This window comes from Perna viridis, chromosome 1 (assembly GCF_037379345.1).
Source record: "Perna viridis isolate PV_CMFRI_1.1 ecotype Kerala chromosome 1, ASM3737934v1, whole genome shotgun sequence".
In the NCBI taxonomy this organism is placed as follows: Eukaryota; Metazoa; Mollusca; class Bivalvia; order Mytilida; family Mytilidae; genus Perna; species Perna viridis.
The window spans coordinates 47,216,918-47,243,008 of record NC_142445.1 but is presented as its reverse complement, the minus strand read 5'-3'; the positions used below and the strand labels follow the sequence as shown (position 1 = coordinate 47,243,008).

The window sequence follows — 26,091 nt, the reverse complement described above, 5'->3', positions numbered from 1 at the left end:
ATTTTCTGTTCCATTGTAATGTATATATCATATGTAAGTCAAATCGTATAAAGTTTATTTTTAATCAACAATAGGTGGCTCAGAAAATGATTTTAAAGTTCACTAACAAAGCAACCAAATTTTGCTCAAATTAAAGAGTTATCTCCCTTTCTTCAGTGAATTTAAATGCCTTTTATGTAATTTATTCACTTTAATCTTTGCATTTAATCAAAAACCAACATTCAACTTAAAAAAAAAAATTCATGATATGAAATGGGTGAAAAAGTTTTAAAATCAAAATTTGTCATGTGCCACCCACTGCCTGGTTTTTGTCTGGACATCTTCTTAAATCTCTTGTCCCTGAAATTTTAGAGACCAAATTAAAAAGACTTATATTGATGAGACAACTGCATTGTATGTGAAATTTTGAAGCATCAGTTGTTGATTTGATGGTTGCAAAGTTAGTTATTGTGAGATGTAAATTGATGTTGGCATCTGACAAATCAAAATTAACAACCACCCATCTTTAGATAGAATACAATTATCTTGATTACAATACAACTGTCAAAAATATCTGTAAATGTCAAAACAAATCTTGAAAATACTGTTTTTATATGTATGAAATAAGGTGGTCAATCATTGAATTCATACCCTTAAATTTATGACGTTATCTATTTAAATTGAATGTTAAGTCAGAAATAATTTGATATCTTACATTTGAAATTATTGAAATATTTAGATTTATTACCAAAGTGACAAAAATAAATGCAAACAATTATCTATTCATTTATGTTGACCATATTTTTTTCCTGAAATATAGAGAGAAAACCTGGAGACTTCCATTTAAACTTACAGTAGATGGGAAGACAGTTATTCCAGCTACCCTGAACACCACCAAGTTTGAATCAATGTTTAAATTTAACTCTACCAGTGGGAAAACCTACAGACTGGTTGGTGGTCATCACACTGTAGATACTTCACATGTGCTGTCAGTAGATTTAAACCATAAAGTATCAACAAAAGACCATAATAAAATGAAATCAGCTATCATCACTGCTTGGTGCACTGAACATCCAGGTACATGTAGTATATTTGTATCATCAATCATTACTGTTTGGTGCACTGAACATCCAGGTACATGTAGTATATTTGTTTTTAGACCAGCCCGGCTAAGTTTGGACATTTAGATTTAGATATCTGAAAGTGGACCTGACCTCATGTTAAAAATCTTTGATTATTGGGTGACTTTATGAATTTGTTTAGTAGAAATATGCATGTTGATTAGATATTGGAAGGTAATATGCATTTTTAGAATTGTTCTGACTGTTAGTAATGGCTAATAAGGATTCATTATGATGTAGACACACTTTGTCATTTAAAAAATAATTTGTTAATTGAAATATTTCTATAATATGAGAAGAATTGTTCAGAATAAAAGTTTGATGTCGGCTAATTTCATATTGATAATATTTTTTTCAGAAATAGATCCTTCCACCATTACTATTGACATCTTAGGGCAGGAAGAACTGGTCAATCAAGTTACTGGGTAAGGTTGATATCCCTTGCAAAAACATTTATAGGGACAGAACTTCAGCAACTTCCTGAATATGTAGATGCCCTGAAACATAAATGCCTCAAAATTTGTTTTGCCAAGAGGGATGTTTTTTTTAAATGAAGTATAGGTTATTGATTGATTGTTTTAACTTTTAATGCAGAGGCATTATCTGTGTCATAGGAAGTCTCGCATATTCCCATTGTTCTAGACATAACCCATAACAAAGTGTCATTTGAGTAATAATAACTATGTCCCACATAGGCAAAGCTAAAATCTTATCATTGTATTTGTGATAAAAGAAGATGATTTTTTCTAGCCCCACTGTCTTTCTGAAAAGAGAAGTAAATGCTAAGTCACTAGTAAATGTCTCAATAGCTCTATGGACTGTGTATTGTTAAGCAAAAGAGTTACATTTTGTTACAGATTTATTATGAGAAAGAATGGAACTAATTCAAAGTGATCATGTGATATTTAGATTCTTTTCATTTTTAACTGCTAAATTTACATTCAATGACAGCTTTCTTTTTGTAGTATTGATACTACTTGAGTTACCAGTATGTCTTTGAATCTGAACAGTATTTAAAGAGCCATTGAAAACAGAGAAAAAAAATCATTGACTATATACTTGTATCTGTTACAGAAAATCTTCATGGAAGCTGCTATACAACCTCTCAGTCAACAATACCAAGGTAGACACAAGGACCAGTACCTCTCTCACTAACTCACAGCTTACCTCACATCTTAACTTTACCTCAGCCTCTGGTGCCCTCTACAGTATTGTCAACACTAGTCAGACACATTACCAAGCCACCAGTGTCCATAGTCTATACTTCAGATCCTTTCTAGCTACTACTGACTTCAATGCTGTAATGAAGAGACTTAAATCTCTGTGGACGACCAAGTTGAAAGATAAAAGTAAATGTAGTTTGATGGTTATACATTAGATTTGATTAGCCTTGAACAAGAATTACACTTGTTATGGATTCTGTATGAACTATTGCAGTTCTTAGACATAGGTGTTTACCTTTGATAATTCTAAAGGGGGAGATCTTCTTCTAGAAATTTTTTCAATTAGGGAGATTTACTGAGGTTTGGTTTGATGATATGTTTTATTGAATTTATTTGAATTTCACTGCAACAATTTCTCATGACATCCCCTCCCTTGAAATATTACATGTTATGTTCCTATATTACAATGGTCTTTATCGCGATCAATTTATTGTTATAAAAAATTGAAGTTATTTATTTGCCATTTTAAATTTAAGGGAAAATTCAAGTAAGACTGGAGAATTTTCTGAATGCTACTAAATATCCCACTTTGACATGGGCATGTTAGTGAGATATTATAGGGACTCTTTTGTTTAATTTTATTAATATGCCTATACAAACAGATAATGACTTTGAGGCACCTTTAAAGACGTAAGGGAGAACATGAGAGTCAAGTTGCTTTTAGTTTACTATATCATGCTCTTTAAAAACTTACATTTAATAGAGGGTGTCCATGCAAATACCAGACAGTAGATGGCACATGACAAATTTTGTTTTCAACTAATTTTCACCTGTTTCATATCACCAACACATCCTTTCTCAAAGTTGAATGTTGGTTTTTTATTAATTGCAGTGATTTAAAAGAAAGAATTACATAGAGGACACTGAAATTCATTGAAAAAGGGGAGGTAACTCTTCAATTAAAACAAAATTTGGTTTCTTTGTTTGGGAACTTTAAATTCATTTTCTGAGCCATCTGTTGTCAATTTAACGAACTTGACATACATAATTTTGATGTATGCATTACATTGAAACAATTGTGATAAAATTTACCCTGTGCCTCCCATATCATTGGATCTGCCTGATTTTTTTACATGGACAGCCTCTTAATGTTTATAACTTTTATATGTAATCTATTTCATTCAATTCACAACATTGTGTTTGTAGATTGTCTTTGTTTCCTGTTTTCATGTTAAGACAATGAACATGGATTTTGACGTATTTGAGTTATCCCATTGTTGACGCTTCATTATTTTTTTTGCCAATAATGTGTATGTATATTTTTTCATTATTGCATCTCAAGAAAGTGTATTTGTAAAAATTAAACATTTGTTTTTATAGGTATGGGTTTTGGTGACATTGATATTGAATTTGTCCGACAGAGACCATTCATCACTGATAGTGGGTAAGGTTTGACAAAGTAAATTGTTGTAGTGGTTTCTTAGTATTAAAGATAAGTTAAGAACTGAAATGGTTTAATGCATTCTTCACATGCATTTGAATTTTCATTTTTTAAGTAATAAGAAAATCAGTTTTAAGGCTGATCTCTTTTGTTTTAAATAAAAATCTGAAATGAATTCATGACATTTCAGACATTTTCATTTAGGGAATAGATTTGCTTACTAATATTATTTGCCCTTTTATTCTGGCACTGTGTTATTGTCATTTTTTTTTATTTCAGAGAAAAGATCTGGAAATGGGAATATGTGATAAAAACCAACACAAGTTCTCTTATATCTATACCGCTACCTTCACTTACTTTCTCAGAGATTGAAACATCTTTTGAAAATGCAACATCGACAAGTGAATCAAGTCTTGTTGTGATGAACTCGTCAGCATCATATGTGGACTACCATAAGCATTTCTCTATTTATCTGGGAAGTAAAGTAACTACAAGTTCTATAGAAGTCTTCAAGGAAAGGATTGTTCAGGCTTGGAAGAATAGAGGTATTATCATTTTCTATATTGATTGAAGATCATCATTGAAATGTTTGCTTCATATTTCTCAATGTTTATGTGTAAATCATAGTATCGTCACAAGTCGAACTTACAAAAGGTAAATTAAACTTATCTGAAATCTAATAGAGGACAAATTCATCATAATGGTAATCATAATAATTTAACCTTTGACCTTATAAGCACTGAGAGCAAAGTTCAGTCTCACAAGAAGTTAACCAGTATCAATGAATAAGACCTACAAATTTTGCAAATGTTTGACCACCATTTTCTAATATCCGACATAAAAATTGTCAACCCTTATAAATTTCAGTCTGCGTGGTTTTAATAGTGTATAAACATCCTGTCTACCTGTCTCCTAATTGTTTATTGGAAATTAATTGACAGGTGCGTGTCAATTATAGCCGATGTGCAGCCACCTGCGACTATTATTTACCTGTAACTGATCAGTTGATTGCATAATTGAATTACCAGTACACATACAGCCCACAATGGGGATTATCTTTTATAAATAATCAGCTTTTTTTTTCATCACTTGAAATTTTTTGGCTGTTTGCCGATGTGATGAAAAAGTCTGAGCGATACAAGGTTTTGTTTACATGTTGGAATGTCCATGTTTGGTCGAAACAGAACTCGTTCAGATAATTTATTAAAGACAGAGTATGTGATGAAATAACACAAATTACAATATTTATCTTAAAATAACTACATGTACATGAACAAGTTTTTTTAAAAGTTTTCATTCTGAGCAAGACTGATACAAAAGTCTGCTGAAGTTTGATAAAATGACCGGCATGGGCTGTCAAAATTTTGGACTTGTGTTAGACATAAGGTAAGGGACACAACTCCTACAAATCATTTGAACGTTTATATTTAGACTCTTTATATTGATATCATGTAAGGCTTGAAAGGCTTTGGTGAAATTGTATATGATACAAGCGTATCACTGATTTCAAAAGTTATGTCCCTTACCTTAGGTCTACCTCCTTAAATTAGAAAGAAAAATTACTCCTAGTTGATGTAAAACTATAAAAGAGTTAATTTTTTTTTCTCAAAAATGTCAATATATTCAACTTCCTCCTCTCATAGGTTACACCTGTAACATGTTAATGTTTTTCTTTCTTCTGAAGGTGTAAATGTCACCATCAGTAACTTGAAGCAAGAAGAATTTGTCAACACAGTTACAGGGTAAGTCATACTTTATTTCTTAGAATTTATAAGTTACTATTAAATTGAAAGAAAACTTCCCTACTTTTACATATTCTGTATTTTATTTTTAAATGTACCACAGTATTTATCATTCTGAACAATGTATTTCTATGATATTGGTATTGAATTACTTCTCTAATGAATCCATTGCTCTTCCAAATATCTTGTTTAGAGTGGGACTACATTGCAGTGACCTTATCTGTCTGTCAGTCCATTAGTTACACTTTTCTGTAACAGATTTCTCAGCTTTTATTAGCTCCCCTGGCCAAAGGCCATGTGAGCTGTTGCCATCACTTGGTGTCCATCGTCGTCTTCCATCGTTGTCTTCATCAACAATTTTTCAAAAATCTTCTACTCTGACACTACTTGACCAATTGGAACCAAATTTGATATGAATGTTCCTTGGGGTATCCTGCATAGAACTGATTTGGGAATTTTGAATTGTAAAAAAACATGTCTGCCATTACTAAAAATAGAAGATAGGGTTCAGACAGTATTTTTTCACATTTATCTCCAAAACCAGTAGGTTTAGCCAAATTATGACGGGGTACAAGTGTTCAGCATGATGAGATCTATCTGTGGTCAAATTTTCATATTAATCTGTTAAGCCATGCTGGATTAATTGCCCTTTTTCAATGTTTTTTTGCTATTTTTAATGTTATTTCTTTCAAAAATCTTCTTTTCTGACACCACCTGTCCAATTGGTATGAATGTTCCTTGGGGTATCCTACATAGAACTGATGTGGGATTTTTTATATAAGAAAATAAACATGGAACCAAAGAGCGTCTAAAAACAGACACCTGATTAGATAATGTCCACGCTTTTAATGGTTGGTCTACTGCCAACTAATTAATTTCACAAACAGATAACCGACTACATCTGATAAGTGATGGTTAGTTTATTTGACATGCATTACACAACGCACGACACAGTACACAACAGTTCTACACAGCTTTGAGATTAAGCAGCTATAGTAGTTACATAAATTTTGTTATAGAAGTTAATCAATTTTTTTCCAGTAAAAAAAACCCATTTTATTACAATAAATGAACATATTTCTTTAATAGCCAGCCAGTATGGAGACTAGCATACTTTTTGAAGAAAGGTCAGAACATCATTGATTCAAGAACCGAAGTTCAATTAAATACTACAATATTCCATGGAATCTGTGGACCAAGAGGATTGTACCATGTTATAAAGAAGACTGATATCAAAGAGTCCCAGCTGTTACCTTATAGTTGGTCATCTTCTGTCATTGTGGACCATAAATTTAGTCTGGAGGCCAAGAAAAAAATGACATTAGTATTGACACAGATAGTTCAACAGAAATTACAGTTGATAGAAGAAAATACAAGTTAGTTTTTTCAGAGTATTTTTGCATTTTTCAGGTAATTGTATATATTTAAGATGCTTGCTAAGGATATCTGGGGCCTGTGAGAAATCTGAATATAAATTGACTCTGATTGTTGCTTAAGTGAATATCAGGGTATGTTATCATCATTGTTTTGAAATGCACATAACATTAGCTCATGGATTTAAACTGCAATCAACTTAAAGAAAGTTAAATATGGTTTATAATGACTGGAAAAAAAATGGAGAAAAATGATAAATTATCATTTAGTTGTATTAATATATTTATTATACCTGCTAGTCTAAAAATGTGCTGAGGTGTGTCATCACCCTACACAAAGAAATGAGATGGTGGGTCATGATACACAACATATCTGTCTGAAGACAAATCATTTATTCTTTAAATTGTAAGAGCAGTTATGTTCATCAACAAATTTGTTTGATCTCTCTTTCACTCTCACACATGGTAAAAGTCAACTGGAAAGCTTGTCTTTCTTTTTCTTGGTTATATTTGAATATAATTCTTTACAAATTAAAAAAGCATATTGTGTTGATTTTTGAATGACATGTTGAATAATATGTTTGATGGTAGTTCCCAATTTTAATGTTTGTCCCCAGTGTTTGATTTAAAAAAAAATAGATTTTCGTTTAATGAATCTTTTTGACTGAGTAATTTTTGCAATATTAAGTCATTTTTGTGATATGAGTGTCATTAATGTTACATTTTATTTTATATATAAAAAACTTAATCTTAATAGCAACAATAATAATAAAATATTCAAACCTTTTTTTTAGTTTGTAATGAAGTTCCAGTAGATATACAGTTTTTATTAGATTCATCTGGGAGTGTTAAATCAGGCAATTTTCAGAAACAACTGAATTTTGTTGAGAATTTTGCAAAAGTGTTCACGATTGGTAAAAACAACATACAGATTGGTGTAACAACGTTTTCTGAGAAAGTTCACCATCAATTTTACATGAATAGCTATTTTGAGAAAAATGAATTACTTGCTGCTATAAGGCGTATTCCTTATTCAGAAGGAAGAACTTATACTGATCTTGCTTTGAAATGGGTTGGAGAAAAAGCCTTCACTTCTCAATCAGGAGATCGTGAAAATGCTGGGAATATATTAATTGTAATGACAGATGGTAAATCACACAATGCCACAAAAACAAAAACTGAGGCAGACAAACTTCACCAGGCAGGAATTCAAGTATTTGCTATTGGGATTGGTCGAGGTATTGAAGGATTTGAACTAGAGAATATTGCATCTGATAGTGAGAATGTTTTCAAAGTAATAGGGTTTGATGCTTTAAGTACTATTCAGTCCAAACTGAAACAGACTACATGTAAAGGTTTGTTTTGATCATTTATTTAGTAGGTGTTATAGTTTATTTAGTTTTGTGAATCCTTGCATGTTTGTTATTACACCAGTACATTTGTTTATGATGTCCCACCATCTGTGGTATTTGTGGTTTGAACCAAGAATTTGTAGAGATTCTTAACTTTCCTTTGCAGACTGTTATGCTTTTAGTAAATCAATGAATTCACAACTCCCAAGCGCTAATGGAATAAGCAAACTATAAACATTAAATAGCTGTCTTTGTAAAAATCATGCAAAATCTGAAAAATGTAGTACACACCAAAAAAGGCTACAAATTTTTATTTTTGTAATTAAATTGTTTTTATGGGTCTATACTATGAAATGTATAATTATTCATTCCAACCTGTCTGCCTTTAGGAGATAATCAACATTGAAAATCAAATAGATTCTATTGTATTTGAGTGTCATTTACAGAGTTGTCTCCCTTAATTTTGAACTATATGAAATATACAATGCATTCTATATAATTTTTATCTCCTAAGAACACAGGTTATATGAAAAATTGAATGTTTATATCTGTTTACTATGGCAATTCAAACAAAATATCAAAAATAAAAATATGTACGCATTTCACCCATGAATCACATTTTGCTTGATTCTTAGCTGGAGTGCTACTTAATAACAAAGATCAAAGGTATCATTTCAGTACATATTCTAACAAAGCTCCTGTAGCTAATAAACTCTTATTATAGGTAGGTAAAGCATCCACTTAACTGCAATATTCCACACTTTCATTAAGTAAAATGCTTTTATAGAAGCTTTGTACAAGTAAATTAGATCTCTTGCAATGGAAAAGTATAATTATAGAATACCTATTAATTTTAAGCAATCTATATTTTTGTCACTAAATATCTAATTATTGGAATCATATCTGTTACAGTGTCTCTAGTCAATAAAACAGTCACATCAGAGAAGGTTAAGAGTGTTACAATAGAAATAAACAGACAGGAGGAATATCTAACTTCCACAGGGTAAGATTTCATAACATTCAGTCAAGGACATCTTACAGGGAAGTTTTTGTGACTGCTTACATTACTATATTGAAAAGACACAGGTATTTTTCTGTTTTTCTGTGTAAATTTATCTAGTGAATTTGTATTAATAGAACTCGATATCTGTGGTCTCTGTCTACATTGACTTTCTTTGAAGCAATAATTTGCTGAATGGAGGAGTATGATGCTTAGATTTAGATCATAACATATTTGGATATTCAAGTAGTCACTTCAAAAAAAAACTTTTGTTTGAATTTAAGTGTCAGTACCAGTAAGAATCAGGCAGCAGGTGAAACATGGCATTAAAAACCCATCATTTTTAAAGTGTAATTTGACTATTTGCACCATCAGAATCAAGGAAAACAGACAAGATTTTGAATATCATACTTGACCATTGAGTTACAATTTCATTGAAATGCATTGAAAATGAACATTTCAAGGGCAGATATCTCAGTCAGAAACCTCATTTTTCTAAGATTCTATTGAAAAATTTCTGAGGAAATCCAATGATGCAGAGATCAAATACATTGTACTGGTAATTGTCTTTTCAAATAGCGAAAGCATCATTGAGTGATATTTTATTGTCAGATCGGTGGAGTTTTGACATGCATGTTTCTGATTTTTCCCATTTTGCCTGATTCTTACAAACACTTACACTTATTAGATAAATTCACTCTTCAAAACTTGAGCTATTCCAGTTCGATTGTGTTTGAAGATTTTGGTCATTTGCGATGATGGTTAAAGGTCAAATATCATTACGTTATTATACATGTATTTGCTTTTGTCATTTGTTATTTTATTTGCATCATTTGGAAACGTATAATATGTATATAAATTTTGAATAAAAAGTTACGTCAACATAATAGTAGGACAATAGGGCAATATTATATGAAATTTTAACTGGAAAATGCTTAAGGAATTAAAACTTGTAAAGTAATAAAAGCTGTTGGAGATTTTAATTCATTATAAATAATTGGTTCCAATCTTTTCCTTTGGAATATTTTATAAAATGGAAAATTTAGGAAGTTTTTCACCACTATTTTAACTATTTCAGGAAAAGGTTGTGGAAATTGGTATACTTTGTGAAAGTCAATGGTCGAGTAGTGCCTACCACATCACTACCAGGACTGGACCTCGACAAGTTAATATCCAAAGTAAACATCACAGAAGTGAATGGACACAAGCACCAAGTACTGAAGATAGATAAATCCTCATTGTACAGCTATAGAAACAGATTTTCTGTCTTCTTTACACAGAAGGTCACAGAGAGCTCCCTTAAATCTTTACAGACTGCTCTGTTGGAGACATGGAAAAATACTAGTAAAGGTATCGATGCAGATTTTGCTTATTTATTGGGTTTGTTTTTCATTTGATAATATTACAGACTTGATTGCCTTTTGTGTTGAAGCAGAATTCTACTTTTCCAAATCTAGATTTCACCATTTTTTTACTGGATGTTAACTTCTGAATTTGCAAATATCTTGTTTGCTTTGTAAATTCATGTCTAAGGTTCATAAAATATGGTAAATTTATTCTGTATTAAATTTTGCAGTACATAATGATTATTTGAATTATTTTGTATTTTTTTAGAATATGCATCTTGCAAGTGTCTATACATTTCTAATTTAACCAAGGAAAATGTTGAAGAATTTGTTGATAAATCAGGGTAAGTTATTTTGTCATTTCTTTTGGAATAAATCTTCAAATATTTCTTGGACATGACTTTGGATGTTTGTTCCTATAACAAGAAATATCAGTTTTATTATGGTTTTTAAAAGAAGTAATGGAAAATGTGATAATAGCTTTAATTTTAATTTTGTGTCAGAAACAGGCTATGTCCAATATTTAATTATTATGGAAACCCGAAAGCTGTCTTGAAATGTATAAAGCTTGGATGTTGTGTCCATTCTTGCCCTAACCGTGGTTGTATCAAACTGCACTGTGTGGAACATTTTTGTTGCTCTTTTATCATAAGTTAGAAATATATTCATGAGTAAATCTTTACGCAGGAAGTCTTACTGGCGATTGGTGTACTTTATGAAGAAGAATAATTCAGTTGTTGAGTCAGTAACCCATTCTAGTATTGACCTTAACATTCTCAAACAAAAGATTAAGAGTATTGTCAACCAACGAATGGAACATTACCACATAACGAATATAACAGAATCAAAACTGTACAGAAGTAAGATGGCTTTCTCATTCTACCTGACTAAGGAACTGGGCTTTAATCAGACACAACAAGTGGAAATGTATCTTAAATCTGCTTGGCTTAAAAAGTTGCAAAGTATGTATACTACACTGGAATATGATATGTTCATTATATAATGTTACATTTTTTTTTCATAATTTTACAATACATGTATTAACAAAATCATGTATGCCTAGAGTTTTAACAACAACATATTCCTATTCAGTTTTAATATGGCTTTTATGCTTTTATAGAATATTTATACGATTGTTTGAACATAAATAGGATTAAAAAACCAAAGTCTGTTGTTCAGTGTATTTGTAATATATTTAATAAAAGTATGACTTTTCTAAATAATAGAGAGCATACCAGTATTAACCCTCCTACAAACTTAATGAAAAATTTAGAATCTCCCACATGAGCATGTAAGATTTGTGGGAGGTTTTTTGGTGAAATTTAATATTTTTTCTGTGAAAAGTACTTAAAAAAAATTTATTTTTATTTCAAAAATTTGCTTTTACATGAAACTCTCCAGATATGAGACAGCCTCAATGGGGGAGAATCTCCCACATGAACTGTTCCAATGGTTAACAGGTATGAGAGATGGATTGGGAAATTGTCTTCATTCCTGGTTTTTCACATCATCACAATCATATTGTACCCCTAAATTGAAATCAGACCCTTCCTATCATTTTCCTAACTAAATCATAGGCAAAACTGAAGTTAGTGATTACAAAGTATGATTAACTAAGTATGATACTGGTCTGTTTATATCACACCCATTATAACCCTCAACCCATATCATCCCTTGAACCAGCTACTTAAGGTGGTATGAACTTAGATATGAAAAAATACAGTGTATATAATATTCTATATGTGGTTTTGAGTAGAAGTAATTAAGCTGCTTTTATTTCTTAAAATGTTATTATTTCAGTAACAAATGCAGAGATTGAAGTAAACAGATATACAAAGTACATTGATATGGACACAAAGTAAGGTTACAGAACATTCAAAAACTCTTATCTACTATGTGAATGTCTTGCTTTTAAAATTTTGAATCTTCTAAGATCAAGAATAATGTTAACTGTATATATGGTAAGAAAAAGTTAAAGAGTATTAAAAAAATAAGTCAGTAAATATGCAGATATATAGAATAAATTTCCTTTTTCATTCATGTCCTCTTTAAATATAATTTTACTAAACTGATGATTTATACACTTTTCACACGAGAGAATAGCCAGGTGTCGTTGTCCTAGGTCATTGCGGTCATGTGGTGCTAAGCTATTACATGCATTTAATGAGATTGATCAGTTTGTAAGTAAGTAGTAATACTTCCAATCAAACTATTATATTGTTTTGACATTACATTTCTCAACAGAATGTTGAGATTTGGAAGTTGATTTCCCAACAAAATATATGTGAAGCAATATTTATTTCATTTTTTGTTACAATGGGACTAACTATGTATTTATTCTTTAGAAAGTCTCTCTGGAAAGTGGAATACTATTTAAAACAGCATGGATCCCTGGTTGATCCCTCAGTGACCTCTAAGATGACTGACCTCCACTTAACCTTTACTGACCTGAAGGGAGATAACTATACCATTATTGATCCAAAGACAGCTGTTGACAGTCGACTTAGATTCAAAATTTTCTTAAACAGACAACTTCGAACTAAGGACAATTCTAAATTTTGTTCCCTTCTTCAGAATTACTGGAAAACAACCTATGGACTTGGTAATGTGTTGAGTAATGTCTATTTTAGATGAAACATAGATTACACCATGTGACATTCAATTATAAGAAAATTTTATTTTGTTGTTTTTGAATTTGTTAGGTATTTATTCCCTCCCAAATACCTTTAATCTGCAGTTAGGTCTGTCATTGAGCATTCTTACTGAGCATATTAGGAAATATTAAATGACATTGAAACACATACAAAAATATTATGCAAAAGCAAAGAAATTACTGTTTTTATTAAGCGTAGCTTGTCAAAAAATAGTTAAATTATTTTATTCAAGGGGAGATAATTTGTATAGATTGCACTATAATTATGATGATTACATTTTACAAAGCTGATAAACCATACACTTTTAAACTTGTAAAAAGGGATATTTTCACTATTTCTCAACCATATCTATCAATTATTTCAGTTTTAGTAAACAAGTCCTTTATTATCTGTACATGTTATTCTATGGAAAACAACTTTTCCCTTGCATTTTGAATGTTCACTTTTTACTTGATAGCCAGTGATCCCTGAATATAATTGAAGTTTTTTAATACACATATTTTCAAGTGTAAATCTACAAAAAATGAAAAAAAAAAATAACCATTGTAGTACCATAAGTTGAAATTTCATACATTTAAATATTGTTTAAACTATACTTTGTTGATGAATTTCTATGCTCAGTTAGAACTAACCTCGTATTTTTATCCTGTAACTTTATTGATTCTATGGAACAGTTGTGTTATTGCAATTCATTTTTTATCAGCATTTGATGTTTTACTGTAATCTTTAGGAGAAGTATGTTTTGTATAATTGATACATTATACTTCTAGGTGTGAATACAACGGTATAATGGATACATTATACTTCTAGGTGTGAATACAACGGTATAATTGATACATTATACTTCTAGGTGTGAATACAGCAGTATAATTGATACATTATACTTCTAGGTGTGAATACAACAGTATAATTGATACATTATACTTCTAGGTGTGAATACAGCAGTATAATTGATACATTATACTTCTAGGTGTGAATTCAACAGTATAATTGATACATTATACTTCTAGGTGTGAATACAACAGTATAATTGATACATTATACTTCTAGGTGTGAATACAGCAGTATAATTGATACATTATACTTCTAGGTGTGAATACAACAGTATAATTGATACATTATATTTCTAGGTGTGAATACAACAGTATATGTAGATATGGTGCAGTCTGAAGTCATAAGTGAAAGAAGGTATGATTTTTTTTACAGAGATGGGCTGTATTTGTATCTGTAAAACACCATACAGATTGTTGCTGATAAATATCAGCTATTTTCATTTTATTTTAAGTGATTGATACAGTTTCTTTATAAAAATTAGCTGTTGTGTAATGTTATAGAAATGTAGTTGTCTGTGTCGTTGTCCATAGACACTTGGTTTTTATGCCAGAACTTGAATATAAGTTGGTTTATATTTATAAAATTTTAAACCTCAAAAAAGAAGGTTGGTATTGATTTTGGGGGTTATAGCTCCAAACATTTTGGAATTAAGGGGCTGTAAGGGGTTAAAACCAAACATTTTATAGAAATTAACTAAAATATATTGATGTCTATGATATGTTGTTCAATATTCTTTATATGTCAAAGGTCAGACTTGGGTTGATTTTGGGGATAAGACTTGAATCATTGAGGAATGAGGGACCAAAAAGGGGCAAGAAACAAGCATCTTTCTGATTTCTCAATGATAACTTGAGAAATAGGAATTTTATTTCTTTGAACTTATACCACAAGGTACTGTATGCTCAAAGAAAGGTTGGGATTGATTTTGGAGATAATGACTGGAACCATTTTGGAATTAGGGGATAAATAATAGCACTTTGATTCTGAAAAAAAGTCTTACCATGTGCCAATGTCTAATCACAATCAAAATTCAAAGCAGTGTCACAACAATGACATCCATTTTAATTTCAGAATTTCTAAATATAAAAGTCAAATGAACCTTGTGATCTGACAGTTATTATTGTGTGATTTATGTTCTTTCTACAATTTCATACTTTTTCATTACTAAACAAAGTAAAAATCAACCGATGTAGCATGTTTAAGTATGCACCAGGTATTTTTAGATCTGAATGATTAGTATATGGACTCTCCTGTTTTTATACCCCCCAATCATTAGAGTGGGAGTCTATATAGCAACCACCTTGTTGTATTTTGAAATGATAATTTTATAATTGACAGGAAGTATTGGATGTTAGCCATATTTGTCAAGGAAGGTGGAATATATGTAGATGCAAGAGAGAAAGCTGTTCTAAACATGACAGAGATTCAGTCTAAGATAACATTCAAGGGAGTTAACAGTGCTGTGTATTCCCTCCATTCTGTGGAGAAATACAAGAGAGTTGACATGGCCTTCACTAAGTATTCTGATAAACCTGTGAAGAGAAGGAGTATTCCTTGGCTTCTTAAATCAATCAAAAATAACTTAAAACAAACAGGTAAAAAAATTGAAAGTTATTGTTTAATTTAATGAAGTTTTATTTTAAAGGTTTCTAACAGCATGCAAAGTTCAGAACATATTTATAGTATGGTTATCATGTATAGTGATTTTAGTCATGTCTGTTGTTAAATCAATAAAAACCTTGTCAACACTCTATAATTAACATTCATATTTGAATTTTACCCTATTTAGAACAGTCTCACTACTTGCATAAAAAAAAAAATCCATTTTTTTTCTTTTCAAGGTTATAGGTCATAGGTCATAGTCTTGGGATACCTTGGTTTTTAAGCTGTATAAAGCATTTCGTTTTACAAAGTCTGTAGTTGTGTCTTTTTTCTCACTTGTATATTTTTCAGTTTTCAACAATACTGAGAATAATATAACAGTTACCTTTGGAAGTCAAGAGATTTATCTCTACAAGAAAATGTAAGTTTCTGGAAATATTGCCTCTCTAATAACCTTTGTTCACTGTAACCTTTGGAGGAAATTTATCTTTACAAGAAAATGATGATGGCTGTTGTTAAATTATATCTAATTTGTTAAAGTAAAGTCTTCTCAGAAATTGTTTACCTTAACAATATGTAATTGCATGGAGTTATATGTTATGTATTGGAAAAACATTTGGTCTTTATCAAAGTCCTGTGGACTATTTCATTTGATATATATGTGGATAGGGAATATATCTGATTAGTATAAAATGTTGTAGAACATTAATGTATTTAATTTTTCCAAAAAAAAAAAATGGAGAAAGCATTTGATGATACGATAGTGAAACCATTTTCTTATTCCTTAGGTCAAAGGTCAAAATAAGTAAAGTACTATATTATGTGACTATTGATGGTAAAGAAATCCATCCAGACCAGCTACCAGAAATAGATAATGGGTTATCTACCTTGGATAAGAAGGAGATTTATGGCTTTAATAGCCTCTTCACTATTGATTTAAAAAGTGCTGTACTGATGACAGACATTAAAAAGATAGAATCAGCTCTTAAAAGGGCTTGGGGTGTTTACAGAAAAGGTTAGCATATTTAAAGAAATATCATTAAAACAATTTGAAATGTATAATCAATGTCTTCTACTTCTATACTCATTAATTTTTATTTTAGGGTGGTAAAAATAATTCAATTTTTAAGAATTTTTGGTGCCAGGTAAATGTTTTTTTTTAAATTGTTGCTTCAATTTTGAAATCGAGGGGGGGGGTCTTTCAGTGAGCTCACTAGTAGTTTATTTATGAAATGGCCTTTTTATTGATAGATTAAGTTTTCACTGTTTCTCTTCATTTCTTATTCAATAGTTCACTTGTTTGTTAACAGATTGGAAGCAGACTTCAGTAGAAATTGTCAGTGTCAAACATATGGTTGCTGTATCAAGGTATGCAATTCTAATAAAAACTTAATTTTATTTTAAAAGGGTTTTGAGGTATTGACTGAATAATTGGTGTATAGTTCCATCTAAATAGCATAAGTCAGTTTTATGGAATATTTTTATATAGAGATTTATGAAACTCAGATTTAATTGATATTTAATAGTTTTTTAAATGCTGTAGGGACTTATACAGTTTTTTATATTTATTTCTGGATGAATGTCAGTTTGGTTGCATGGTTTTTGACAATGTTGTTACCTTTTGACGAGTTATTAAAAATTTTCTATATTAGTGATCATGTGTTCAACTGTTCCTCTGTCTGAAAAAACATATATTTTTTGTTACATTTATTATTTGAAAAATGGAAAGGTAATTGGAATTATGAGCAACAATCAACATACTCTTAATTATTTTATTTTAATATTATTGAAATAGGATTTTCTTTGTTTTTCAAAAATCAAGAAATTAATTGATCTTAAGAATGATGAAATTAAGAAAAAAGTATTGATATTGTTTATATATTTCATATTTTTATGTTTGTGTCTACTTAAAAGGATTATACAGTTAATTTCCACATTTTAATTACTATTTATTAAACAAGTACATTTTAACAATAAAAATGCATGTCCAAAGTCAAACTGCATTAATTTTTCAAAACTTTATTTCTATAGCACCAGCTATTGGAGACTGTGGTACAGAATAACTGACAACAAAACTACAATCCAGTCTACACAGGAAGACTCCATCACATCAGCAGTTTTACAGGCAAACTTTAATGTAACCAGAGGAAGCACTAGTCTCTACTACACATATGCTAGCTTGGCTAACACCGAGATTTTAGAATATGACAGTTTATTCAGTATTTTGATCAGTCAAAGGGTTGCAGAGGTTGACTTTGTAAAATTTGAAGCCAAGCTTAAAACTCTGTGGAAGAAAAGATTTAGTGAGTATATCATTTTACCATAACCAACAGAACATGTATAAATTAAATGCTAAATGATGTGTTGTATTGTTTAGTAAAACAGTGTTTTATTATTGCTTTCTATTGAAAATGCGATGATTCAGTGTTGAATTTGAATTCCAGCCTAATGTTTTGATATGGTTTCTAATATGAATATCCTTCCCCCTACTATAGTTTAACTTTGAGGATCTCAGTGTGTTTATTGTACATACAGTTATTCTTCCTGACAATTTGTTATTTCAAATTTAGACACAGAGGTGAAAGGAGTGAAGATTCTGGTACAAGAAGAAGTATTTACTTTGGATAAGTAAGTATGGAAACAGGAAAAAACCAAGATTATTCATATCATTTTTGTGAAGTTGTGTTAGAATTTCATTGCAATGCACTGAAATGAACATTTCATGGGTAGATAACTCTGTCAAAAATTTCTAACATTCAATTGAAAAATTTCCTGAGCGAATCCAGTGATGCAGAGAACATGTAATGGTCTTTTAAGGTAGAGAAAGTATCTTTAAGTAAAACTATATTGTCAGATCAGTGGGGTTTTTACATACATGTCTGATTTTTCCCAATTTGCCTGATTCTTACAAAAACTTGCACTAAATATTTTTTTTTTCACTTTTATTTTCAGAAAGTTAGCATGGAAGCTGTCATATCATGTATCAACAACTGATTCTACAGTAATAAATAAAATGTTTGATTCCTCACCGTCAACCACTGATCTCCAAAATGATGTAAAGGTCACCAATCCTGTGTCTGTATTGTATTCAGTAGTAGAATTAGATAAAGCTTATAGATTTTCCCAAGCTTTAAGTTTTACACTGAACAGACGACTATACATTGAAGACAACAGCAAATTTCAGATAGCTGTCAAAAGAGCACTTGTTAGCCGTCTTAGTGGTAATTTATTTAATAAAAAATATTTATTTTTCTGCCCCTAAGAGATTCATCCACTATTACTAAATGTTTTGACTAGAAACCAGGAAAATAGCATAGATAGGAGTAATTGTTTTTCTTATATTTTAAATTATTATTGGAGAAAAAAATTAGCTTTGTATAATCTGCATTTTGTCTTATTTACCATTTTGAAATAATTAAAAAAAATCATAATGCATTTTTTATTTATAAATTTAACATTTTATCATAATACTGTTTTGCACTGTCAGATGCAACTTTTAATTACTGATACAGGGTGTTTTGTATGAATTATCATTACAGTTTCATCAATATTGAATATTTCACTCAGTGATCTAGTGGAATCTAAAGTTGTAGCTACACAAACTTCAGGGAGGTAAGTGAGCTTAGTTGCATAGAAAAAAAATATACAACCCAGAAGGTTATGCACATTTTAACTTTATCAATTGAATCTATAACTTATACTGATTTTAGAAAATGAAAAAAAATGAAAAAATAATCCCGACCTGGATGAATATATAGTGAAACTACTCATCTCTAGATGATGTAAGTTTTAAAACCTCTTTTTCATATATCTTCGAGGAGATCAAGTTAGTCCAACAAATGAATTTACCTTAAAAAATTACTGAGACTTCTAAATTAAATTGTGGCTAGACAAACCACTAGATCGTAATAAGTTAAAGCATAGTTTATCTGGGGTTTAATGTTTTATTATATCCCCACTTAACTGTAATGTCCGTCCCTTCATCAGAATTTCTTTGCAAATATAACCCCCCCCCCCCCCCCCCCCCCAGGATGGATTTATTTCAAATTTGGCTTGATATAGGTGGGGCATGTGTTGTAAGTGATTCTGATTGCCTTCCAATGTATACTTTTAGTGGGACTTTTGACATTTTTCATTATATTGATTTCAACTAAAAAATCTTGTCACCCCATGGATGGAATGATTTCAAATTTGTTGTGTTGCTTTATATAGATGGGGCATATGTTGTAAGCTATTTTGACTGTTGTCTGGTATCAACTTCCTGTACGAGTGGGGGTATGCCTAGTATGACAATGCATTGCAACTTCATATTGGTTAGACATAGGTATATGTCGTATCAAATTCACCATTTTTATGAACAGTATGCTATACAAATTTAACCTATGACCTTAGAATCGTGGAGGGTCTAATTTCTTCTGACAAATTTGATCTGCTGAGCAATTACTAATCAGAACTACTCCGCCTTTCTCTGTTACTAATCACACTAAATTGAAGCGAAAATGGCAGAGAACTTCTGATTGTGAAAAACTCAGCAAGCAGTCATCATCCCATAGGATTATACCCAACTAGGGATAAGTGACAGATCGGTTGATTATGCCCTGTATTAGCTTATGACTTTGTCCTCTTACAGGTTTGATCTGCCTCATATTCTGATTTTACATTGTTTTATTTCAGCAATGTATTTTGGAAATACAGCTACATAGTAAGTAAGGATGGAACTGAAGTGGATGCTTCAGTACAAGTTGATTCCACAATAGAACAGGCACTTCAGAAAGAGCTAAAGTTCACCACTCCAAGAAAAGAGACATATTCACTGCAAACATTTGGATCAAACACTGAGGCAGTTCTTTATACTGATCTGTTTTATATTGACTTTGAAGGAATTACCTATAATGAAGATAGATCAACAGTGGTTCAGAATGTAAAGTCCTATTTTGTAAATACAACGACATACAATAGTATAGAAGTGTCTGGAGTTTTACGTGAGGATTTTATAGAAGATGTAGCAGGGTGAGCATTAATAAAAGTGAAGCTTTAATGAAACAAAGTTTCATCATGACAGATGTTCCAAATAAAAAAGAAATATGAAGTTTTATATGAACTGAAATTGTCATTCTCCAACCTTTTCCTTAAGTCAGTACTTTGGGTAGTTGGTATTTTTATGTCAAAATTGTTTTTTTTGTAGGATACATGTCACAAGATACAGGTTCTTAGTCAAATCCAAGATGAAAATGGTCTATCCATCTCTCACCCCACCAGTTAATTATACACACCTTGACATACCTGGCCTTCAGGTATATAGAGGGACAGGTGATTTGTACCATGTAAAACAGCTATTCAGGTTACCACTGCAGCATTCAACATCTTCATCAGTTAATTTAACAGAAGTACAGGCTGTCCTACAAAATGTTTGGAAAAAGAAGAAGCAAGGTACTGATTAATAGTGTTAGTGGAATGTTGTAAAAGCCAAATGCTGTAGGTGATAATTTTTTTAATAAAACCAATTACTGTGAAAAAATCAGTCAAAGGAAGAATTCCATTAAACGATTTGTTATGTAGGGCCTACTAAATAAATATAGACATCAATAACCAGGAGAAGCTTCAGTAAATTCTGACATTTTTGTCTTTGTAATCTATTACAAAAACTTCTTCCTCTCAAAAATAAATGGGAGAAATGGGCACTAACAGGGAGAAATATTTGCCCAAATCTCTCACTAGAATTGAAAAAAAATACAAACCACTGAACTTGATACATGCTTCATGAGTATAGTACATCTCACAATATTTTGCTTGCAATCCATTTGTTAAAGACCAGGTTCATATTTATTTTTGTATAGTAAGCGTAACAAAACAAAAAGTAATCGATTCCAAACCCAAAATAAAAAGTAGAGTTGTTTGAAAGCTTGTATGAGAAACAATTGTTTTATTGTAGTCAACAGCACAGTACATGTGGTAGCTGCCAGCAAATCAGTCAGTGACTACGGAGTAAAATTGCAAGAAATTCATTATGCAGTAACATATGGAAATAGAAGAATTGCAGCTGATATGGAGGTCGAACCCTCATCTAAAGACTTGGGTGATGAAATAAGAAAGCACAGTGTTGCTGTGAGAGTATTTTCATTTAAACAATACAGTTTGAACTCATTGTACTATGCTAATGTAAAGTATAGTGGAGATTTGACTGTAACAACAAGACAAAGTGTTGAGAATGTACTGAGACAGGATATAGGAGCAGCTAGTGGAAGTAAGTATTGTTAATTTGAATATTCCTAATAGATGTAGTTAATTCTGATTTAATTGTCAAAAGGAAAATGTTCATGCTATGATTTTTTTTTATATTTTGAATACTTGATTAGAATGTGAATACATCATGCTTTAATTATGTTGTTGCAAAATAGGTTCTGTAAATGCCTATGGTAATATGAATGTAAAAAAATTATTATGTGTTCTTATTTATTTAATGATATATTTTATGCATTACAGTAAAGAAAGAGAAAGTGAAAACTAAGGCACTGCTGGGAAGTAACTATGTTTCATTGAATTCAAGGTATGACTAAGTAGAAGTGTGTCATTTTTTATACACATTAAAACTGTAAATTGTACATTAGTTACTTCGTAATAATGGGCAGAATAATTAGGCTTAATCATATTTCTATCTTTGGTACCATAGAAAAAAAAAAAATAACTGAATTGTGTGGTGCAAATTCCAAAGCTGTTTGTCAAATATTTAAAATCGCAATACAAATTAAGTGGTGTATCAAGTTTGAATGTTGTGTCCATACTTGTTCAAACTGTTCAGAGTTGGACCTCTATTGTTGTATCAAGCTGTTCCTTGTGAAGCATTTTATTGAGATTTATCACGAATATTCCCCTACATAGCAACTGTTGTATAAATATATTAATCATCTCTAAACCTGTGTGTAATGTTCTATTTTTATTTCAGTGTTAATGTGTTGAAGTTGTATTTTGCATTGGAGTTAAAAAATAGCACCACTGAACCCTGGCAGAAAAAATTTGCACCATTTAATTACATGTTGGACACAGCTCAAAATGTACAGAAGGATAACAATGTCACCTCTGTAACACGACCTGTCTTTGAACTTTTGCTGAAGGGCAGAATTCAGACAAACAGTAGATTTGTCAATGCTATTAAAACTGTATGGAATAAATATTCTACAGGTCAGTCCATATTTGTAACTGTACTTTTATGCTACTTTATCACTCATGTTTTCATTATAATAGTAGTAGATGTTCTCTATGATTTAGTCATTTTATCTACATCTTGGACGGCTAGATATTGGCGATATCACACCATGGTTGATGTGATATGAACTAGTGATATGAAAACTTTGTCGTTGCAATTTATGTTTCACTTACCATATAACTTGGTTGGTCAAAAGCAACGTTGTCACGTTTCTAACGTTATTCTCCTGACACCGTTGAGGACATCATAGACAGAAGATCACTGAAATTACTGCCATGACAGATGCTGCATGTCAATTGGTCAAAATTTTCCAAAGGAATCATTGAGAAAAAGGTTTTATAAATCGTAAAAGTTGAATATTGCAAAATATCAACTTGTGTCATTTAATTTCAACATCATGACAAACTTGTGCAAGGCATGTTGTGATAATTTTGAAACTAAGTAAGTTGAGTTGATATTTTATGATGTTCAACTTATACTCATGACACCTATAATTATCAGTTCATAGAAATTTTCTACAGATTAGATTATATTCTTACAATTTAGATTTTTACTGGATATGCATCTTTACAATAAATATTGGACCTTTATAGTGAAAAAAAGAAAACAAAGACAATTAGCATATTTGACAACGATTTCTTTTTTTCGTTTACAGATAAGAAAGTTAGCATTGAAATATTAGAAAGTATTGTGTATGTTGATATCAGATGGTAAGTTATTACTTCAGTTATTACTCTATTCTCTATTGATGTTTTTTTATCATTGCTAGATTACCACTGATGAAATATCCTTTTTCTTGTCAATAGTATAGAACTCATTAGGATACCCATTACACTATGTACATGAGAATGGAAAGATATGCCACACTATAAGTAACCCATGATCATGAAATATATAACTCTACAAGATAAGCAATGAATTAACCACGCAAAGGATTTTGATGAAAATTTCTTAGGAAGGTTGGACATCATATACAGATGTGCATGAAATATATTTACTGTTGAAGGACATAAGGGAGATAATTTTACTCACATTTATAATTTAACTCCATTTTAAGAACTGAGGGTTTGGATATTCTATTTGTTAGCCTGTTCACACTATTACAAGTTATTGGTTATTATTAATAGGTAGAACACAAGGGCTTGGAATGGTGAAAATTTCAATCTACACCATGGTAGTATATAAAATATGAATATTTGATCTGTCGGTTTTGCCATGCCGGCTAGAAAAAATGGAGCTTATTATACCTCCACTCAGGAGAAGACTGGGTTATACTGTTTAACACTTTCTGTCCGTAACAATTTTTTCTGTCGCAGTTTTCTCAGCAACTACTTACCACAGCAGCTTGAAATTTCAACACATTCTTCATGTTAGTGGTGGCCATATGGTGGGATCCATTTTTGAAAAAAATTTGACAACTTTATGTTTACCAAGTTTGATTATTTTCTTTGTATTGTGATTGAAAGAGCGGTATCGTTACATGTAGTGAGCCATTGCTCACAGATTGCTCACAGATTTCCTGTTATTTCACTAGTATTGATGCACTGTTTGATATCTCAAAGTCAGTTGCGAATTATATATTTCTTTTTCAGGCAAATTGTAACAAAAGTGAAGTATGCTGTTACTGTAGACATTAATGATATAGAACAGCTGGTGGAAACCAAACCATTTAATGATAAGATGAAATCAGAGCTGAGTGGTGTTGGAGCTCCACCCTGTGGTTGTGGTGCTACAAAACTCAGGAAACACTATGTGTACTCTAAATCAATTTTAACTTCTAATGTGACCACTGCTATCAGTTCAGTGTGGAAAAGTGTTAACACAGGTGATTAGATATTATATTTTTTCTTTCTTATGTATTTTCTTTTGAATTTAAAGTAAATTGTTTTTTCAAGAAAAAAATGTGTACCTATAGTGTGTCCATCACTTGTGTTTGGTGTTATGTTTTCTTTGAAAATTGGAAAATAAAATGTAGGGAAAAAAATGTATAGGATAGGGTTTTGCACATAGGATTATGTTGGTACAAAAGCTATGGAGTTTTCAACACCTGAACATGACTTGATTGGGAATATTTTTTTCAAGGTGTGAATTTTGTTGTTTTTACATTTTCAGGTTTGACAGACTCAATATTGTCTGTGAGAGTGAAATCTCAACAAAGCAGAAAAAAGAGAGCTACAAATAAACCAGCTCATACCCTTGTTGACTCTAATGGGTAAGATATCCAGTTCACACACTTGTTGACTCTAATGGGTAAGATATCCAGCTCATACACTTGATGACTCTAATGGGTAAGATGTCCAGTTCATATACTTGTTGACTCTAATGGGTAAGATGTCCAGCTCATACACTTGTTGACTCTAATGGGTAAGATATCCAGCTCATACACTTGATGACTCTAATGGGTAAGATGTCCAGTTCATATACTTGTTGACTCTAATGGGTAAGATGTCCAGCTCATACACTTGATGACTCTAATGGGTAAGATGTCCAGCTCATACACTTGTTGACTCTAATGGGTAAGATGTCCAGCTCATACACTTGATGACTCTAATGGGTAAGATGTCTAGCTCATACACTTGTTGACTCTAATGGGTAAGATATCCAGCTAATACTATACTTTATGACTCTAATGGGTAAGATGTCCAGTTCATATACTTGTTGACTCTAATGGGTAAGATATCCAGCTCATACACTTGTTGACTCTAATGGGTAAGATATCCAGCTCATACACTTGATGACTCTAATGGGTAAGATGTCCAGTTCATATACTTGTTGACTCTAATGGGTAAGATGTCCAGTTCATATACTTGTTGACTCTAATGGGTAAGATGTCCAGCTCATACACTTGATGACTCTAATGGGTAAGATGTCCAGCTCATACACTTGTTGACTCTAATGGGTAAGATATCCAGCTCATACACTTGATGACTCTAATGGGTAAGATGTCCAGCTCATACACTTGTTGACTGTAATGGTAAGATATCCAGCTCATACACTTGATGACTCTAATGGGTAAGATGTCCAGTTCATATACTTGTTGACTCTAATGGGTAAGATATCCAGCTAATACTATACTTTATGACTCTAATGGGTAAGATGTCCAGTACATATACTTCTTGACACTAATTGGAAAGATGTCTGGTTCATATACTTGTTGACTCTAATGGGTAAGATATCCAGCTCCAATATTTGTTGACTCTTATAAATTGTTAAAAATGGGTGAGATAGTCAAATTTAAGTTCTTAGAAAATTTTTTACTAAGAATTGGAAACATAAAAAT

General features: G+C 31.2%; 1 protein-coding gene across 4 annotated transcripts in view; it reads left to right on the top strand.

Annotated features, from left to right (window-relative positions):
* LOC148629061 (uncharacterized) overlaps positions 1-26,091 on the top strand; it is a 65,101-nt gene that overhangs the window by 33,640 nt on the left and 5,370 nt on the right. For all 4 annotated transcript variants that reach the window (XM_088543206.1, XM_088543201.1, XM_088543190.1 and 1 more), the window contains exons 27-57: positions 800-1,056; positions 1,459-1,525; positions 2,175-2,449; positions 3,644-3,707; positions 3,984-4,249; positions 5,389-5,446; positions 6,536-6,822; positions 7,614-8,174; positions 9,084-9,174; positions 10,250-10,521; positions 10,786-10,861; positions 11,205-11,479; positions 12,318-12,375; positions 12,863-13,119; positions 14,302-14,359; positions 15,344-15,600; positions 15,959-16,028; positions 16,396-16,622; positions 16,918-16,975; positions 17,639-17,910; positions 18,178-18,235; positions 18,560-18,828; positions 19,147-19,219; positions 20,282-20,617; positions 20,793-21,037; positions 21,540-21,851; positions 22,091-22,154; positions 22,551-22,786; positions 23,467-23,521; positions 24,404-24,636; positions 24,924-25,023. In XM_088543206.1, coding sequence (XP_088399332.1) covers positions 800-1,056; positions 1,459-1,525; positions 2,175-2,449; positions 3,644-3,707; positions 3,984-4,249; positions 5,389-5,446; positions 6,536-6,822; positions 7,614-8,174; positions 9,084-9,174; positions 10,250-10,521; positions 10,786-10,861; positions 11,205-11,479; positions 12,318-12,375; positions 12,863-13,119; positions 14,302-14,359; positions 15,344-15,600; positions 15,959-16,028; positions 16,396-16,622; positions 16,918-16,975; positions 17,639-17,910; positions 18,178-18,235; positions 18,560-18,828; positions 19,147-19,219; positions 20,282-20,617; positions 20,793-21,037; positions 21,540-21,851; positions 22,091-22,154; positions 22,551-22,786; positions 23,467-23,521; positions 24,404-24,636; positions 24,924-25,023 — 5,787 coding nt within the window. The remainder of the gene's footprint in view (positions 1-799; positions 1,057-1,458; positions 1,526-2,174; positions 2,450-3,643; positions 3,708-3,983; positions 4,250-5,388; positions 5,447-6,535; positions 6,823-7,613; positions 8,175-9,083; positions 9,175-10,249; positions 10,522-10,785; positions 10,862-11,204; positions 11,480-12,317; positions 12,376-12,862; positions 13,120-14,301; positions 14,360-15,343; positions 15,601-15,958; positions 16,029-16,395; positions 16,623-16,917; positions 16,976-17,638; positions 17,911-18,177; positions 18,236-18,559; positions 18,829-19,146; positions 19,220-20,281; positions 20,618-20,792; positions 21,038-21,539; positions 21,852-22,090; positions 22,155-22,550; positions 22,787-23,466; positions 23,522-24,403; positions 24,637-24,923; positions 25,024-26,091) is intronic.